The 16,052-nt window shown below is 39.0% G+C and overlaps 1 protein-coding gene across 8 annotated transcripts in view; it reads left to right on the plus strand.

Moving 5' to 3' along the window:
* Positions 1–13,613: 13,613 nt before the first annotated feature.
* Ptprk (protein tyrosine phosphatase receptor type K) overlaps positions 13,614–16,052 on the plus strand; it is a 527,087-nt gene continuing 524,648 nt past the window's right edge. For all 8 annotated transcript variants that reach the window (XM_026380467.2, XM_026380483.2, XM_026380491.2 and 5 more), the window contains exon 1: positions 13,614–13,942. In XM_026380467.2, the coding sequence (XP_026236252.2) occupies positions 13,843–13,942 (100 nt within the window). In that variant the 5' untranslated portion in view covers positions 13,614–13,842. The remainder of the gene's footprint in view (positions 13,943–16,052) is intronic.

The raw sequence follows: 16,052 nt of genomic DNA on the forward strand, positions 1-16,052 counted from the left end.
CAAGAGGAACTTGAGTTCAAAGCCAGCCTCAGCAACAGTGAAGCAACTCAGTGAAACCCTGCCTCTAAAAACATACACACACACACACACACACACACAAATGGGAGCTGGGGAGGTGGCTCAGTGGTTGAGTGTCCCTGAGTTCAATCCCTGGTACCAAATAATAATAATAATAATAATAATAATAATAATAATAAAATTTTAAAAGTTAAGTATTACCTTAAGTTAAACATGTTTCTTTCCTGCAACACAGAGTTTTACAAACATAACTAAAAATAGGACTTTTTTTAAATGAAACATTACTTCACTGGATACTAACATAATTTGGAAGCTTTTTGGTGAATGCTGTTGTAATGTTATCAATGTGACATTTGGCATCAGGCGGTTTGGGGTTCAATTCTTGGCTCAGCTCTTCCCTATAGAAGTGGCTGTAATGAAGTCAGTTACCCTCTCTACCCTCTGACATCTTATCTGTAAAACTGGGATCAGAACACCTTCCTTAAATTATTATTATGAGGTTTAAAATTAGCAAATAGAAAATACCTTGTTTAGCAAATAGAAAGTACCTTGTACAGTGCCTTGTATACACTTGTATTGGTATTTGAGTGTTATCTTTGAAAGAGCTTTAAGAAAGCATTAATCCGAAGTCACAGGGAAGATGTTTATATTAACTTGTAATCCTATCAAGGTTTTCTTAGTGTATGTTTGATTGACTTTGTAGGGAGATGCCAATCTGCCTAGATTCTTTGAATCCCATGAAACAGTCAGTCGTTATTTGTATGAAAATCACGTGGCACTAGAAGAAGCAAACAAGCAAAATTTTTTTCCTAATAGAAAATAATTCACCATTTATTTAGTGCAATCTTACACAAAATAAGAATCTTCTTAGTAAGGTTGTAGACTAAGTATTAGACATATAATGTCTGAGTGAGTAGGAGTTGTAATATTTTACAATTTTATTCTAATTTTCCTGAACACATATTATTATGTGATGAATATGTTATGAACACATATTATTTTTAAAATGAAGAAAAAAGTTCTTTTTAAGATAAAAATAATAAAACCCTGAGTTCTTTAATGCCAAAGTTGGGTAAAGCTTATGCTCCTGGTAGGAGGAGGTTGTGTCTATTTAGATAGTGCTATTTACAGCACAATTCTTTCAAAATATAAATAATAATAATAATAATAATAATAATAATAATAATAATAGCCTTTAGAACTAAAAGAAATCTTAAGGATCATTGTATCTCAGGCTTTCCTGTGAAATATGAAAAATTAGATCCCTGGGTGTTTAGGGAACTTGCAAGCACTAAATTAATGGTAGAACTAGGACTCCAGCACTCTTCAATGTTTGTGTATGACAGATGACACACACCTGTGACCTAGAGAAGAGCACCCTAGGTGAGGAGGAGAAGGAACTGATTAAAAAGAAAATTGAGGATTCCAGCCCCATTATTCATATTCTAATTCCCTCCAAGATATCCTACTATTATTCTGATCCTGACTTCTTTGCCTCTTAAGTTCTCAGTGGTAAAAATTTCAAATCATCAAAGACTGTCTTATATCCTCCCATGACTCTACCTTTTCACATTTTCTCCCTGATATTGAATCTATCTTTTTCCTACCCCTGATATTGAATCTACCTTTTTCCTACCCACAATGTCCCATGCCATTCTAGGCTGCTTGAGATCTTTATCCCAGCCTTCCCTCAAACACTACCCAGTTCAAAGTATTAATTCTGATACTTTTTTCTCCTTCCCTAGTTTTGGCTGATTCCCAATTTAAACTTCAAGATTCATCTCAAATCCCTGATTTATTTCATTACCCAATGCCCAAGGCACTGTTGGCGATTTCTCCATACAATTATCACTTGTTAAAATTATAGTTGTGGTGGTAGGGTTGTAATGCAAAGGTAGAGCTTGCCTGGCATGTGCAATGCCCCTCAGTTGGATCCCCAGCACCATAAAACAAACAAGCAAACACACATAAAAATAAATGAACACAGTATGTTTCTTTCCCTACTGGCATATGAGTCAGACAAGTCTTATTCATTTTTGTAACAGTATATAATAGGACTCAAAGCAAACAGTGACTGAATGAGTGAATTAACCTCCCCAGGGTAGTTCATCTCTGCCAGATACTTAGAGAAACATGATATGATGAAATAATTGTAAATATAACAGTAAGTGACTGAGAGACCTTCTGCTCTGACTTCACAGTGACATGAAATAAGACATAAAATGGTGGCATTTTAGACAAAGTGACTGTGAAAAAAAAATGTCTCCAAATTCACAACCCATAGGCAATCAGGTTATCTTGGCACAAAGACTGCTTGGTATGTGAAGCACAAGACAACTAAAACTAGGCTGGTGTAAGGGACTGATGAGATAGCAAAAGCCTAACATCTGGGAAACCCTGAGAAGAGATGGGAAATCTGCAGAGGGAGAAAGGAGAGGATGGCTGAAAGCAGCCAGCACTGAGGGTTGAACAGCAGCAAGGTCTATAGGGACCAAGGATTGTTGTTCCTTATAGAGACCTAGTCACTAAACTGCTCCCGTCATTGGATTATGTTAAATCCAGCATTTTCTGTGGTTGACATCAGAATAAATTTCATCCTCCAAGTTCGTATTTTGGTAGCAGAAACTGACAAGCCGGATCCCAAATTGTCCCTATTAGAAGTGAGAGAAACAGATGGGAAGAGAATAAGCAGAGTGAAGATATTTGTCACCTAATCTTGCTTGAAAATGACAGAAATTAATTACCTCTTCATCTGTATCTTCACAGCAGGTTGTACCTCAATTGTGCCTATTGTTTTTGTATTTATTCCTAATTCTTCTTTTTTTTTTTCCACATCATACTCACTGTACCTCACCCTCACCATTCGATGGTAACTTATGCTGTTGGAAGTATGTGGGCCTGTGCTCTCTCACCTACCCCTCAATGCCCTATATACATTATATGTAGGATGGAAGGGAGAAATAAGGAAGGAGGGAAGATGCAGGCAAGAATTACTGTATGAGGGAGGTATTCATTAGTGTCCAGAGTGGGAAGGGAGGCTGGGAAATGGATGAGCTGGAGTGGGGAAAATGGATTTGAGGGGTTTAGAAGGAAAAAGGGAGACAATAATATTAGACCAACTGCAAAACCTGATTTCAAATGCACTTGCATTTTTCTGTGATTATTGCTGAGAGTTTTGCAGAGTCTGCTATTTCATTTCTTATTGAAGTAGTTGGGGCCAACTTTTCAATTTATTGCACTGCTAAATAATTAATCTGTCCCTTGGGCTCTTTAGTAAACTGATCAGGGGTTGCATTACTACTACACAAAATAGCTCTGTGATGGGTCTTGTCACTTACCAACTCAGGTTTCATATTTCTTTGAGAAATTATACTTTGAATCTGAATCCCATAATTGCTTTTTAATAAAGAGGTAAATTGCAATAATTTAAAGAACATTTCAAGTATCTTACTTATTTCCTTAAACATGTCCGTTTGCTATGATTTATAGATTCTGTATCAAGATTAATTCTTCTTAATTTCTTTCTCTTAAAAACTTAGATAGCTTGCAGAATATCACATAAAGTAAACTTTTAAAGCTAGTAGAATTTTGTGATTTAAATATGAACAGAATAGAGATCTAACTGAGAGCCCTCATAATGCTGAAACTACTCCCCACTCCCGTGGTTGGTTAGCCAACCATTAGCTAGCTGATGGTTAGCTAATAAGCTATGCTTGAGGACCCAGTGAAAATCCTGGACAGGGTATCTATGACTTGGCATTTGTAATCCAAAAAGATTAAGAAACAGGAAGGTAGGAGCTCTTGATTATTCTATGAATGCATAAAAATAAAGTATTCTATTCACTTAGGAACTTTTGCTCTTTGGTCAGTAGACTTAGTCCTTTAAATCGATACATTAAGATTCAAATAAAGAAATCAAAGTGAAAGGAAACCTATGTAGAATGATAAAGTAAGACCACTGGAAATTTGGTATATACCAATGCAGACCAATAAACTTTACATAATCATTATGCAAATTTAGATCTGAGTTTCCTAGCAGTCTAAGTAAAAATGGAAAGCCAGATGGCTACATCATAATTCATAAAATATAAATACCCATAGTTTAGAAGAAAAAAAACTAACCTACTCATCATACATTTCTTTTTTATACTGAATCAAAATTTTAATTTTGGTAACAATGTTACATTGAATCTAGTCTGGTTTAGGAGGCAAAATACAACAAAAGTCCCTCTTTGGGGATATTTTTTTCAGATATTAAAATATTAGTTGCAACAACAGTTATTTTTTCTAGATGATTCCTTTTATTGTCCATCTGCCTCCAATAAAATGTAAACATGGGGCAAAAACTTTTGCCTCCTTATTGCCCTGCCACACACACACACACACACACACACACACACACACACACACGAAAGATTGTGTGTTGCAGGGTGGCAGAAGAGCTATTTTAGTCAAACCACCCTAAATTAAAGTGTATATAAAGTAACCGGATCCTAGGGCCATCAGCCTGATCATGATTTGTTTACCAGTGAATTTTATGATTGAAAGACAAGACTTTGAATAAGAGGTGTTTATGTAGCTTTCTCTCTGACACCTATCTGGGAAGGAAAAATCTGAAGTGCTGAAGTCTAAGGTGACTGGAACTGTCCTAAATTGTGTGTGCACCTGCACTTTTTTGCCTTAAATTTAGATTCAGAGCTCCTGTAAGAAGAGAGTTCTGAGTATCACACAATGACTTATGAAAATAAACCTTCAATGTCTCTGGATGTAAATAAGTGATGTTAATAGCTGTTTGTTATGCATAAAAGAAAGCATATCATCAGACAGCAGGAAGAATACAAAAAGAAACTAATAAGTCTTTATTCTTGAATAATGTTAGAGGCATAAAACAAGAAACATATTAGAAGTAGAATAAAGAACAATGAACTTTATACATTAAATCAGAATGGTACTTATCCTTCCCTTCCCCTCTTTGTGTTTTTGAGTCAGGCTCCTGCTGTGTTGCCCAGGCTGTGCTACAACACCTGGGCTCAAGTAATCCTCCTGCCTCAGTCTGCCTCAATCTCCTGAATAATTGGTGCTATAGTTGGGTGTCACAGAACCTAGCTATTCTTTTATTCTTAAACCCTCTTTCCAGATGTTTGTTCTGTCTTTATATCAGATTCTACTTCTTCTTCTTCTTCTGCCACTTGGCCTTGGAAAGTCTGTTCATTCAATCATTTCTCAAATACAATGAGTTGAACAATTGTATGACAGTAACTGTTTTATGGGATGAATACAGTAACAAACAATATACAATCCTACTTCCAGGAAATTATAGTGATAGTCCTTGAGCCGAGCAGAGGAAAAATTGATTCTTAAGGAGTCAATGACCCCCAGCATTAATGACCAATAGGTCCATGATGGCCTATAGATGTAAGATAATGTATGGAATGACATGAGCTATGGGCTTGTAGAACAGAGAGGTATACAGTCTCAGCTTCCTAATGGCTTACAATCCATAATGAAAGTTGTATCAGGAAATATACTAAATAAATGTACATGACGATTAGTTTTCAGAATAACTACTGACAAAGGTTATCTCCTAATTTATGTGTTCTTCTGGCTAAATAATATTATTATACCAGATTAGTATATGGTTGTTAGCATTTAGAACAAAGGAACTATATGGAATGTTAAGTATTGTATTAACTGTGAATACAAGTTGTAAATCTATTCAACAAAATTTATAAATTTGCTATCAAAATATCCTTCATATGCCAATAATATATTCTTCCCATTCCGAATTAATGTAAATAGTCTATTTCTCAAAGATATAGACTATGGAATCACAGTTCATGGGCTTGCACTTTTGTTCCAACCCTTAACTACATGGATTAATCTTTTTGAGCATCAGTTTTTCATCTGTAAAATGGGTATGATATTTAAAGACTCAAATGAGATGACCCGTGTATATTAGCTTCCAATTACTATTTTAGTAAACTACTACACAGTTAGTGGCTAACCCAAATTTATCTTTAAGCTCTAGAGGTCAGAAGTCTGAAATGGGTTTCACTAGAAGTATAGTTGAGGAGAAAGCAGGTCTATATTTCATATGGAGGCTCTTGGGGAGAATCCCCTTTCTTGACTTTTCCAGCTTCTAGAAGTCACTTGTATTCCTTGGCTTATAGCCTCCTACATTTTCATAGTCCCAAGTATAGCAACTCTTACTCTTTATGACTTCTGCTTCTATCCTACATCTTCTCTTTCTGATTCTAATTTCAATTGCTTCCTCTTAGAAGGACCTCCTGGACTACCCACCAAATGGTCCAGGAAAATATAGCCTTGCAAAATTCTTAGTGTAATTGCATCTGCAAAGTTCCTTTACCCTGTGAGGTCACATATTCACAACTTTCAGGGATTAGGTCATAGATTTCATTTTTGGGGAGTTGGGGCATGTTTTCAATATTTTGCCTACTATCCCATGTAAGGTATTTTTAAAATTAGCTAATATTATTATATCCTATGCACACTTACATTATTTACCAAGCTTCTCTAAAGTTTGTATAAGGTAGTTAGATGATCATTTTACATCATAAAGAAACTTGAATAAAACTAGGTTTTGATGAACTCAACCTCCAATTCTTAGACTGTTTTCACTTCTTTCTCTTTGGCTTTCAGCTGAGATCATTGGATAATTAGTTTATATCAGCTGTAGTTGTCAACAAGTAAAAAAGTTAATTGACTATATTTTTATGGCCCAAAGAAATTTCATGTGACTTTTTAATACTCTTATTTAGTTTTAGAGAATTGTGATGTTTTGAAAGCATAAAATCTGATGTTATGAGAAATCTGTTATATATTTTGTGCATCTTCCAACAAAGCTTCTCAGGGAATTTCAAAAATTCTTCAATGAAATGAGAAATCATTCTCAGGATAATCACAAGTATCACAGTCAAGGAGAGACATGCTTTGGTAGTTATCAAGACCAGCTACAACCCAGGAAGCCTATTCCAGTTAGAAGTTCAAGTTCCAAAGAGGGCTTGACCCCTCAGGCCTCTGTTTCTGCCTGCCACAACTATCACTTGCCTCAAAATGTAGCTCAATCCAAGCATGGTGGCACACACTTATAATCCTACAGTTTGGGAGGCTGAGGTAGAAATATTGCAAGTTCAAAGCTGGCATCAGCAACAGCTAGGAACTAAGCAACTTGGTGAGATCCTGTCTCTAAATAAAATACAAAAATAGGGCTGAGGGTGTGGTTCAGTGGTTTAGTGCCCTTGACTTTAATCCCTGGTACTTTTCCCTACCCCCAAAAAAGATGTAGCTCAAAGCTAGCCATTCATAAAGCTTTCCCCTCCAACAGCACTTTGCCATGACTTAGTACTCTGCTTTCTATTCCTTCACATTCACACACACACACAAACACACACACACACACACACACACACACATACACACACACACTTATTTATTCATTTATCTTTCTCTTCCCTTGAACAGTTTGTTGTCAGTTATTTTTTTTTTCTTTTTGCCTGTTAAACTCACAAGTAAACTGCTAATTCTCCTGCATCCCCCATAGGGTAACTAGCACTGTGTTGTACACTTAATAAATGCTTGCAAATGACAAAATGAATTCTTTGCTTTGCTTAAAGAGGACTTCAGCATGGAAATGAACCCCTGTGTTTGTATGTAGGTTTCAATGGTTCATTTTCTTGTCAGGCTTCCCCCGGTTATGAATGCTGTGGCAGCACCAACAGTGTTAAGGGAGGATTTTATTGGAGAACATTTGGAGGATTAGAAAAATCTCCAGAGCTTTGGAAGCACCGCATTTTGTGTTCAGAATTCTATTTCATTCTGTCTGAAGACCAGAATAAACAGAGAAGAAAGATGGCAAGAGCCACAGGGTTCCATATGTGAAGCCAGCCCCTTAACCCCCTTCAGAAATAAGTGGGAGGAAGAAAGGAGCAGAATCATTAGAGAATTTCTTATTCAGCTGTGTTAATTCTCATCAGGCTGCAACTTTGCATATGCGCTCTTAACCCCACAAAATGTATTATTGAATGCATGGTCTATTTAATTAGTTTTAAGTTATCCTCCTTCCTGGCTTTTCTAAAATAACAAACACAAAATATCTCAGGATAATGCATGCGTTCAAACCAAAAGAATTTAAATAGGATTCAATGGGATGCTTTATAGCAGTTGCCTCTATACCCTTTTTTCCTTTAGTGAATCTGGAAAAACAAAATACATTTGGTGGGGCATGGAAAAATACTCACTGGTATAACGAGAGAATAAGGCATGATGTAATGTCATAGAAAAATAATTTAGCAAACTCATAGTAGACTAGTGGAGGGTCAAACATTCTTTTCTTCCCTCAAAACTTAATCTCTTATTAATATCACTGGACTAGGCTTTCTAAAAATGGGGGGGGGGGCTCCCAAGTGAGAATATACCAGATCTGGAAGTGACTATCACTGTCCCATTCCTCTACCTCAATCTAATTCACACTTTTATGATTGGCTTCTTTTTTGACCCAAGCTTGTTAATTATATCCAGCTGTAGGCAAATTGCTCTTCCAAATTGGCAACACTGAGCTCTCAAGCTGCTCACATTTTTTTTCCCCTTCCCTTGATAAAACCTTTGAGCATGCATTTTCTTGACTCTTGTTTCTGAACTAATCCCCAGTTATGGATATTTTAAAGGGTTCAAGGGACTCACAAAATAACTCTGGTTTTGCATATAGTATATATATTTTTTTCATCTGATCCAAAATTGCCTAGAGAAGAGAATTTCATTAGAGATTCAGGCACATTGCCATCACTATTCCTCTAGTTTCTAGAGACTCTGGTGGTGAGATCTAAGTAGTAAGTGGCCAGGTCAGAGTGCAACTCCAGGGAGCATTTAGGCTTTCCTCTAGTCCACCAGGCCAACACACTTCCAGAACAACAGCTTCCAAGGGTGTAGCAAACCCTTTGTCTCCGTTCAGGATCTTGCTGTTCTAGCCAAGAACTTTATTGTCAGAAATTCCCCATCATTCTCTTCCCTGGATCCTCTATTAACAACACACAAACACTTGAACGAATTTTACTGTAAGGAAATTTTACTGTAAGAAAATCTTTTTTTTAGTTTTTTTCTTTCACTTTTCAAAGAAACTATAGACATGAATTTCCATCCACCAACCCATTGCCTGGTAAATTGGCATTGTAGGTGAGAATTAAATACACAGGAATTGCAGTGGGGATTGAGATGTAGAGCCAGAAGACCCAAGTCAGAGTTACACAGCACTACCAGCTGCATAACCTTGGGCAAGTATTTTAATCCCTCTGAGCTGTGGCTTTCTTCATCAGTTAAGTGGAATTAATAACACTACCTGACTTGCCTGCTTCCCGGGGTTGGAGTGAGGCTAGATTGAGATCACATGGGTGAATATGCTTTACCAATTGAAAAGCATAATATAACCAATTAGTTCCTGTTAACAAGCTAAGAATATTATCTAATTGCTTATAAATGCATGCTGTGTGTACACTCACACTGTCATTGGGTAAATAAGACCTTGCTTCTGCTGGGTACAGGTTTGTGCATATAACACTTCAGTGAAGAAAATTACATTTACTAAGCAACTATTATCATCCAGCCCTTTCATATTTACATCTATAACCAAGTTTACATCTCCAAGAAAAAATACATAGTTCATTCAATCTTCTGAAAAATCTGATTTATGAATCTCATTTTTCTCTGCAGGAAATTGAGATACAAAGATACTAATTGTTATTTAAGGGAGGGCTTCCCAGATTTTTTTTTCCCCCTGTAACCTTAATCCTGAGAGATACCCCTTGTCACAGATGGATTCTTACATGTCAACCAAAGATTCATTTGGTGACAACCTATGGTGCTATTGGAATTGGTGGGACCTTTAAGGGGGGAACTAGGGGTAGCAAGGTAGGTCACTGGGATGTGTCCATAAAGGGAATATTGGGACCTCAGCCTTCCTCTCTTGGCTGTCATGAGTTCTACAGTTCCTTTCAGTGTGTGCTTCCAACTGATACACTTGTTTCTCCGCAGGTCCAAAGGCAATGGGGCCAAGTGATCATGGACTGAAGCCTCTTTAACCATGAGCCAAATATTTTTTCTCCTTATAGGTTGATTATCTCAGCAACAGAAAGCTGACTAACACACTTGTTTACTACCATTTTCTATGGTCTACAACTTTGAGGTATGCTGTGTTCTTTTTCCTTCAAATAGATTCCCAGTGCACAATACAATATTGGTAGCTATGGAAAAGGTACTATAGTAAATAAACCTAGTTACATTGGCTCAGTTCAGAGTTCTCAAGCTTATTTGATCTTGAGACCTTATTTTCCAATTACACTTGTTAAAGTGTGGTAGAAGTAGATTCTACAGAAAACAATGTATTTTTTTTATTTTTATTTTTATTTTTTGCCAAGTGCCAGTTTAAGTTCATGACTAGAGTTAGTATGCAGTAACTCTGTAAGAATGTAAATCTGTGCTCTTTTAAAAGACAAACTATTACTAAACACCCCACAGTAATAGGAAAACAGAGAATGGCAGCTATAAAGTTTTATAATTCTATCTCTATTGCTAATTATATTAATACTATGGCTTATGGGTTTTCCTTCAGCCTTCTCTTTTTCTTTGCTTTGTTGTTTTCACAGTACATGTAGACTTCTGTTGTTTTGACTGTTTTATTATAATAATATACATATAACACAAATTTTAAGGATGCAGTGTTAAGATGGGGGACTTAGAGGTAGCAAGTTAGGTCAGTGGGGTATGTCTTTAAAGAGGATATTGGGACCTCAGCCATCCTTTCTCTCTTGGCTGCCATGAGGTGAACAGCATCTTTTAGCAAGTGCTTCCCCCTGAGGTACTGTTATTACATACACCGACATTATTGTATAACCTTACTACCCTTCTCTAGAAGTTATATTTTCCTAAACTAAAATTCTGTTTTATTTTTGTTTTTACCCAACAGTCTATCATAAGCATTCTTCCATTTCACAATTTATTTTCTTCATGATCTTCATTTGTGGTGATCATGAAATATTCTACCATATAATGTCCATGAATCTGCCTGTTATTGGATATTTGTATTATTATTTTCATATTTTATAATATTTCATTAGAATTATTCTACCTACTAAATAAAATATTATTAGTGATTTTAACATAAGTTATGAAGTCATTTCTCAAAGTTGTAGAAAATTTTTAATTCATCCATTGATTGATGAACTGGTATATTCATTCAATCTTTCAAATAAACAAGAACTTAAGAAGTTTCTAATATTTGCCAGACACTTTGGTATATGGAAGAAACACATGATCTTCATTCAAATGATTTTAATTCCTATGGGCCGGCGGCATTAGTTAAGGACCCTAAGGACAAAAAGACTGAATTGTTCAAATTTTTATTGAGAATGCATCATTGCTAGTTTGCTGTTTCCCTTTGAGAATTTTCTTCTTTCTCTTCCTTTCCCTCTTGTACTTCTCACTTGCATAGGTGTCATGGGGTAAGTTACTTATTTCCTCCTTTTCAAATGAGAATAAGTGTATCTATGCCAAGGGATTGTTGCCTGAACTCAGTGGAACATTGTATATCTTAATGTTTCAATGCAGCATTGTATATCCCAAGACAGTGCCTACCATATAGTAAGCATTCTCTACACATTACTTGTTACTGTTTTTATTTCTATGATAGAGAACTAAAATGAGTCCTCTAAATTGTCCCAAGGAATAGACAAGGTGAGAACTGTGACACATATGTCATTCTTTAAATAAGCTTTTTGTTTGTGTATTTAAACAGCAAATGACAAAGCAGTGAATTTCATCTTTCTTACAAGTATAGAGCAACAGATGAATTAGTACACAGATGGTAGGGTTTTGTTTATTCTTTCTGTGGCAAATTGTTGCTAAATGTTACAAAGGTCTGCTAAGTCCCTAAAAAGAAAAATACATGCCTTATCAGTTTTTGTTACCTGTGACCTAGGAGAATTCCTTTTAAGAAATAGAAATGGTGTCCTGTGCTCAAAGTTATAGATTGTGTTTAAAACATCTACATTGTACCTGAGATAAACTTAACTATGCTGAATTGAATTGATAGTGGTCTTATAGGTGTGCTGAATGATCAAGCCACACAACTCAACATTCTATTTAATCAAATGTCTGTTCTGATCAAATTTTTAAAGAAGACCATCCTTCCTTACATATATGTATAATATAATACATACAACATATCTGTATATACATGTGGTATTTATTTTCATTTATATTTCTAGGCTTTGTCCTAAACCAGGTCATTAACAGCATATATTTGATTGAAGAAATATGTGGCTAGGTACATTATATGAATGGTATATAAATTGAATTTCACATTTTCTTGATTTAAAAAGGCTAACTCAATGAGGATGCATATCTTAAGATGTCTGAGTGACATATGTCAATCAACAAACTATTGTTAGAAATTATATATGACATACAAATTCTGAGTACGTTTTATTTATTCCATTGTGATCACACCTACTTTTTCGATATGCTACAAAAATGAATAAAGTATGTACCATACGTTCTTACCGCAGAAGCAAGTCAGGGTGGCATATGGCAAAACCACTCCAAGCTGCTGAAGAAGTAAAATTCTTCACTGTTGTAGCTTTACTTTCCTGCAGATCAATCATACATCGCTGTTTTCACTGTCGGTGTAAAATCGTTTTGTTAAATACTTACGTCTTAAATACCTACGAGATATTTTTAAAAAATCCCCAAACCTTTTCTATTCCATTAGACCTGTATGAAAGGAAAGAATATAATGAGACCTGATGCAATTCTTAGGTGATGGAGAAGTGGAAAGAGGCCAGAAGGTTTCAGAACAAGAAGCAAAGTCAGTGAAGCAGAAAGTAAATTCAAATATTTGGCAAATGACAAATAAACCAGAAACGAGACACGCCAGCTGTTCACACTGGAAAGTTACCGAGCATTTTATTCTGGTCCAAGTTTTATTTATTATACGAACAAGGAACAACAAGTTTTTTTTTTTTTTTTTTTTTTTTTTTTTTTTTTTTTTTTTAATGGGGGTGGAGTGTCTTATTCCTTATTGCATGAATAAGAAACTAAATTTCCCCTGTAGGTCGATATTGCCTTAGGGATTGCTTCCACAGTCCCCTTTCTTCCTACCGGCAACCACTCTGGTGGGACCGCAGCCTTGGTGACATAACCCCCGGACACCTCTCCTGGGGCGGCTGTGGTCTGTCTCCTGCGCTCGACCTCGGGAATCCGGCCACCCTGTTTACAAACTCGCCTCTCAAACTCCGATTTCTGGAGCAGATCGGCGAGCTGCGCTGTCTCCCCTTTCCCGCTCGCTGCTTCCGAGCGGCCGCGGGCGGCCGGGCTCTGGCGGCGAACAAAGGCAGCGAGTGGCGCGGGGCACGGAGCGCGCGGCCGAGGCTGGCGCGCGTCTCTCAGGCAGGAGGCGGCGGCGGCGCGGAGCCCGAGCCCGAGCCCGAGCCCGCATTCCTCAGAAGCGCCCGGAGCCCACGGGGCGACGTCACCCCAGGCTCCGCCCCCGTCCCTCCCCGAGCAAAGTAACTCTTGACTAACAGGAGCAGCCTCCGCCGAGCATGGAGAGCTGCGGCTGCGGCCGGCCGGCGGCGCGGGAGACGCTTTCGCCCCCGAGGTAGTTGGGTTTCTGCGAAGAAGGAAAAAGTGTTGGCGGGCGGCTGTGGACTCTCCGCCCTGAGCCTGGGAGGCCCAGCTCCCTGCTCCGTCGTGGATTTCGCAGCCATCCCCCTGCAGCTCTTTGCAAAGCTGCTTGAAACTTCTCCCAAACTCGACATGGATTCGGCGGCGGCGGCGGCACTGCCTGCTTTTGTGGCGCTCTTGCTCCTCTCCCCTTGGCCTCTTCTGGGGTCCGCCCAAGGCCAGTTCTCTGCAGGTGAGTGTCCTGGGTGGCGCGCGGTTGGGTTGGGTGTCCGGAGCTCCAACAAATGCCCCCCAGCCCTGGCTTGTGAGACGTGGATCTGGCTCCTTGCCTGGGCCGGGGGCAAGGATTTGGGGGAAGCTTTCCTGGCCCTCTGGGGTGAGGCCGTCCCTGGGTAGAGGAAGAGATGTCCCCGGAGTTTGTGCCAGGTGAGACGCGGGGCACTGAGCTGGGCGCCACTTGGCGCAGGTAACTTTGGTCTTGGCGACCCATTGTTCTTCCCTGAGGCTGTCTCGGGGCGCAGATTGGCACGGCTGTGCTGGAGTGTGTGGAACTAGTGGCCTCGGTGCCCAGCGCAGGCTGCACTGGGTTAGTGGAGGAGAGAGAAAGAAAAAGTAGTTAGGACTCCGGGGACAACTGCTCTGTTGCTCGCGTGCGGGCTAGTTGCTGTCTGCCACCAGAGTGTTCACAAAATTCCCCGGGAAGCCATTGTCAGAAACGTGGAGACGCAAAGGCACTGACCTCGGCGCTCTTTGCCAGGTGCTTTTTGTCCCGGGAATAACCTTCCTTGACTCTTGTCCAACTACTTCCCCGTCTCTCCTCTAGTCCCCATTCTCCTCCCCCAGCGTAGTGTTGCTCCTGGTTTTGTCCTGTGGGCTAGGGCACCGCTTGGGATATGTGTTTGTTGGCCGAGTCTTTTAAGATGTTTTGATTCTAAGGATCTGAGCAGAGTCATCCTGTGCAGCGAGGTCTGGGAGCCCAGTCCGAGAATCCTGAGCCGCGTGTGGGAGCCCGCTCTTCCTTAAATCCAGGGAGAAGCTGGCTCCGCACCTCTCAGAGCCAGCCTGTTTGATGGGTGCTCTAAACAACTACTGTCCGCCTGGGGAACCCTAAAAGAGGGATGAGAGCAAGTCTTTTATGTTAGCCCTTTGCTTTCTAAGTAAAGCCATTCAAATGAGTCCGTGACCCCTGCTCTCCTGGATCCGTCCTCTGTTCTCTTCCAGTTTTGTTATTCTTTCCTTTGGTTGGTTGCTTCTATCCTTCTCTCCTCTGGGGGCTCTGAAGTTTCACCAGGTGGACGCTGGGGAGCGGGCTCCCGGGCGCTCTTCTGCCTCCCGCGGATTATGACAACTTTTCTGGCTAACCCACCCGGCTCAGCTTGGCTGGCGGGCGCATCTGCTGCCTTGGTTCGCGGTGCAGATGGAAACGCCAAGGTGGCCGAGAGGTGATGGAGAAAAGGGGGAAAAGCGACAGCCGAGCTCCTGGCTGAGCCCACAGGATACGGAGAAAGAACTTATTTTGTACTTGACAGTTTCTTTCATTGTTGAGGCTGCCCAGTTTCCTGGAAATAAACTCACATTGTTTTCCAGAGCAATCATTTATTTACTTTCCGTGTGCAGTTCCCTCGCCCCTTAGAACTGCAACAGACTTAGGTGGCAGCTTGTACCGTCCACCCTGGCAAAGGTTATGAAATGATAGCACGCACAAGGAAAGCCGTGTGTGTGTGTGTGTGTGTGTGTGTGTGTGTGTGTGTGTGTGTATATATATATATATATATATATATATATTCATTCGATGGGCACAGAGGGCAACAGCTCTACGCAATGAGTGATCTAGTGGTTTAATTAAATTCTCTTTGGATTAAGCATCACTGCATGCATCTCTGACATACAATGCCTGTTAGTATTGGAACCATGCTTGATGCGACTCATTATATGCAGGCAAGTTGGAGAGAGTATTGATTTCTGCACAGTGTTTGTCACTCCACGGAGAGCCTACGCTTGAAAAGACATGTAGTTTGTTAATTGAAAGTTTGAACTCTACCAGTTGTATGATTAAACTCACATGTATTCAAGAATTGTAACTTAATGTCTCAACAGCTGATGGACATTTTTATAGTAAAGAAACTTTTTCTCCTCTAAAGTATTATTTATCTTTTCCTGAGCAAGTAAATATTAAATTTCTTCCAGCACAAAATGCAGAAGTGCTTTTCTAATACCTGCAGGTTAGATATCTCAAATGAACAACTGTAGTCTTAGACATTCAGTTCTAAGTGATTTAGCTAAATATGTCTGCTTTTCTTTAGTGGCAAAACATAACATTTGACTTTATGTTAAATTTTATT

The sequence above is a fragment of the Urocitellus parryii genome, chromosome 8, assembly GCF_045843805.1.
Source record: "Urocitellus parryii isolate mUroPar1 chromosome 8, mUroPar1.hap1, whole genome shotgun sequence".
NCBI classification, from domain to species: domain Eukaryota; kingdom Metazoa; phylum Chordata; class Mammalia; order Rodentia; family Sciuridae; genus Urocitellus; species Urocitellus parryii.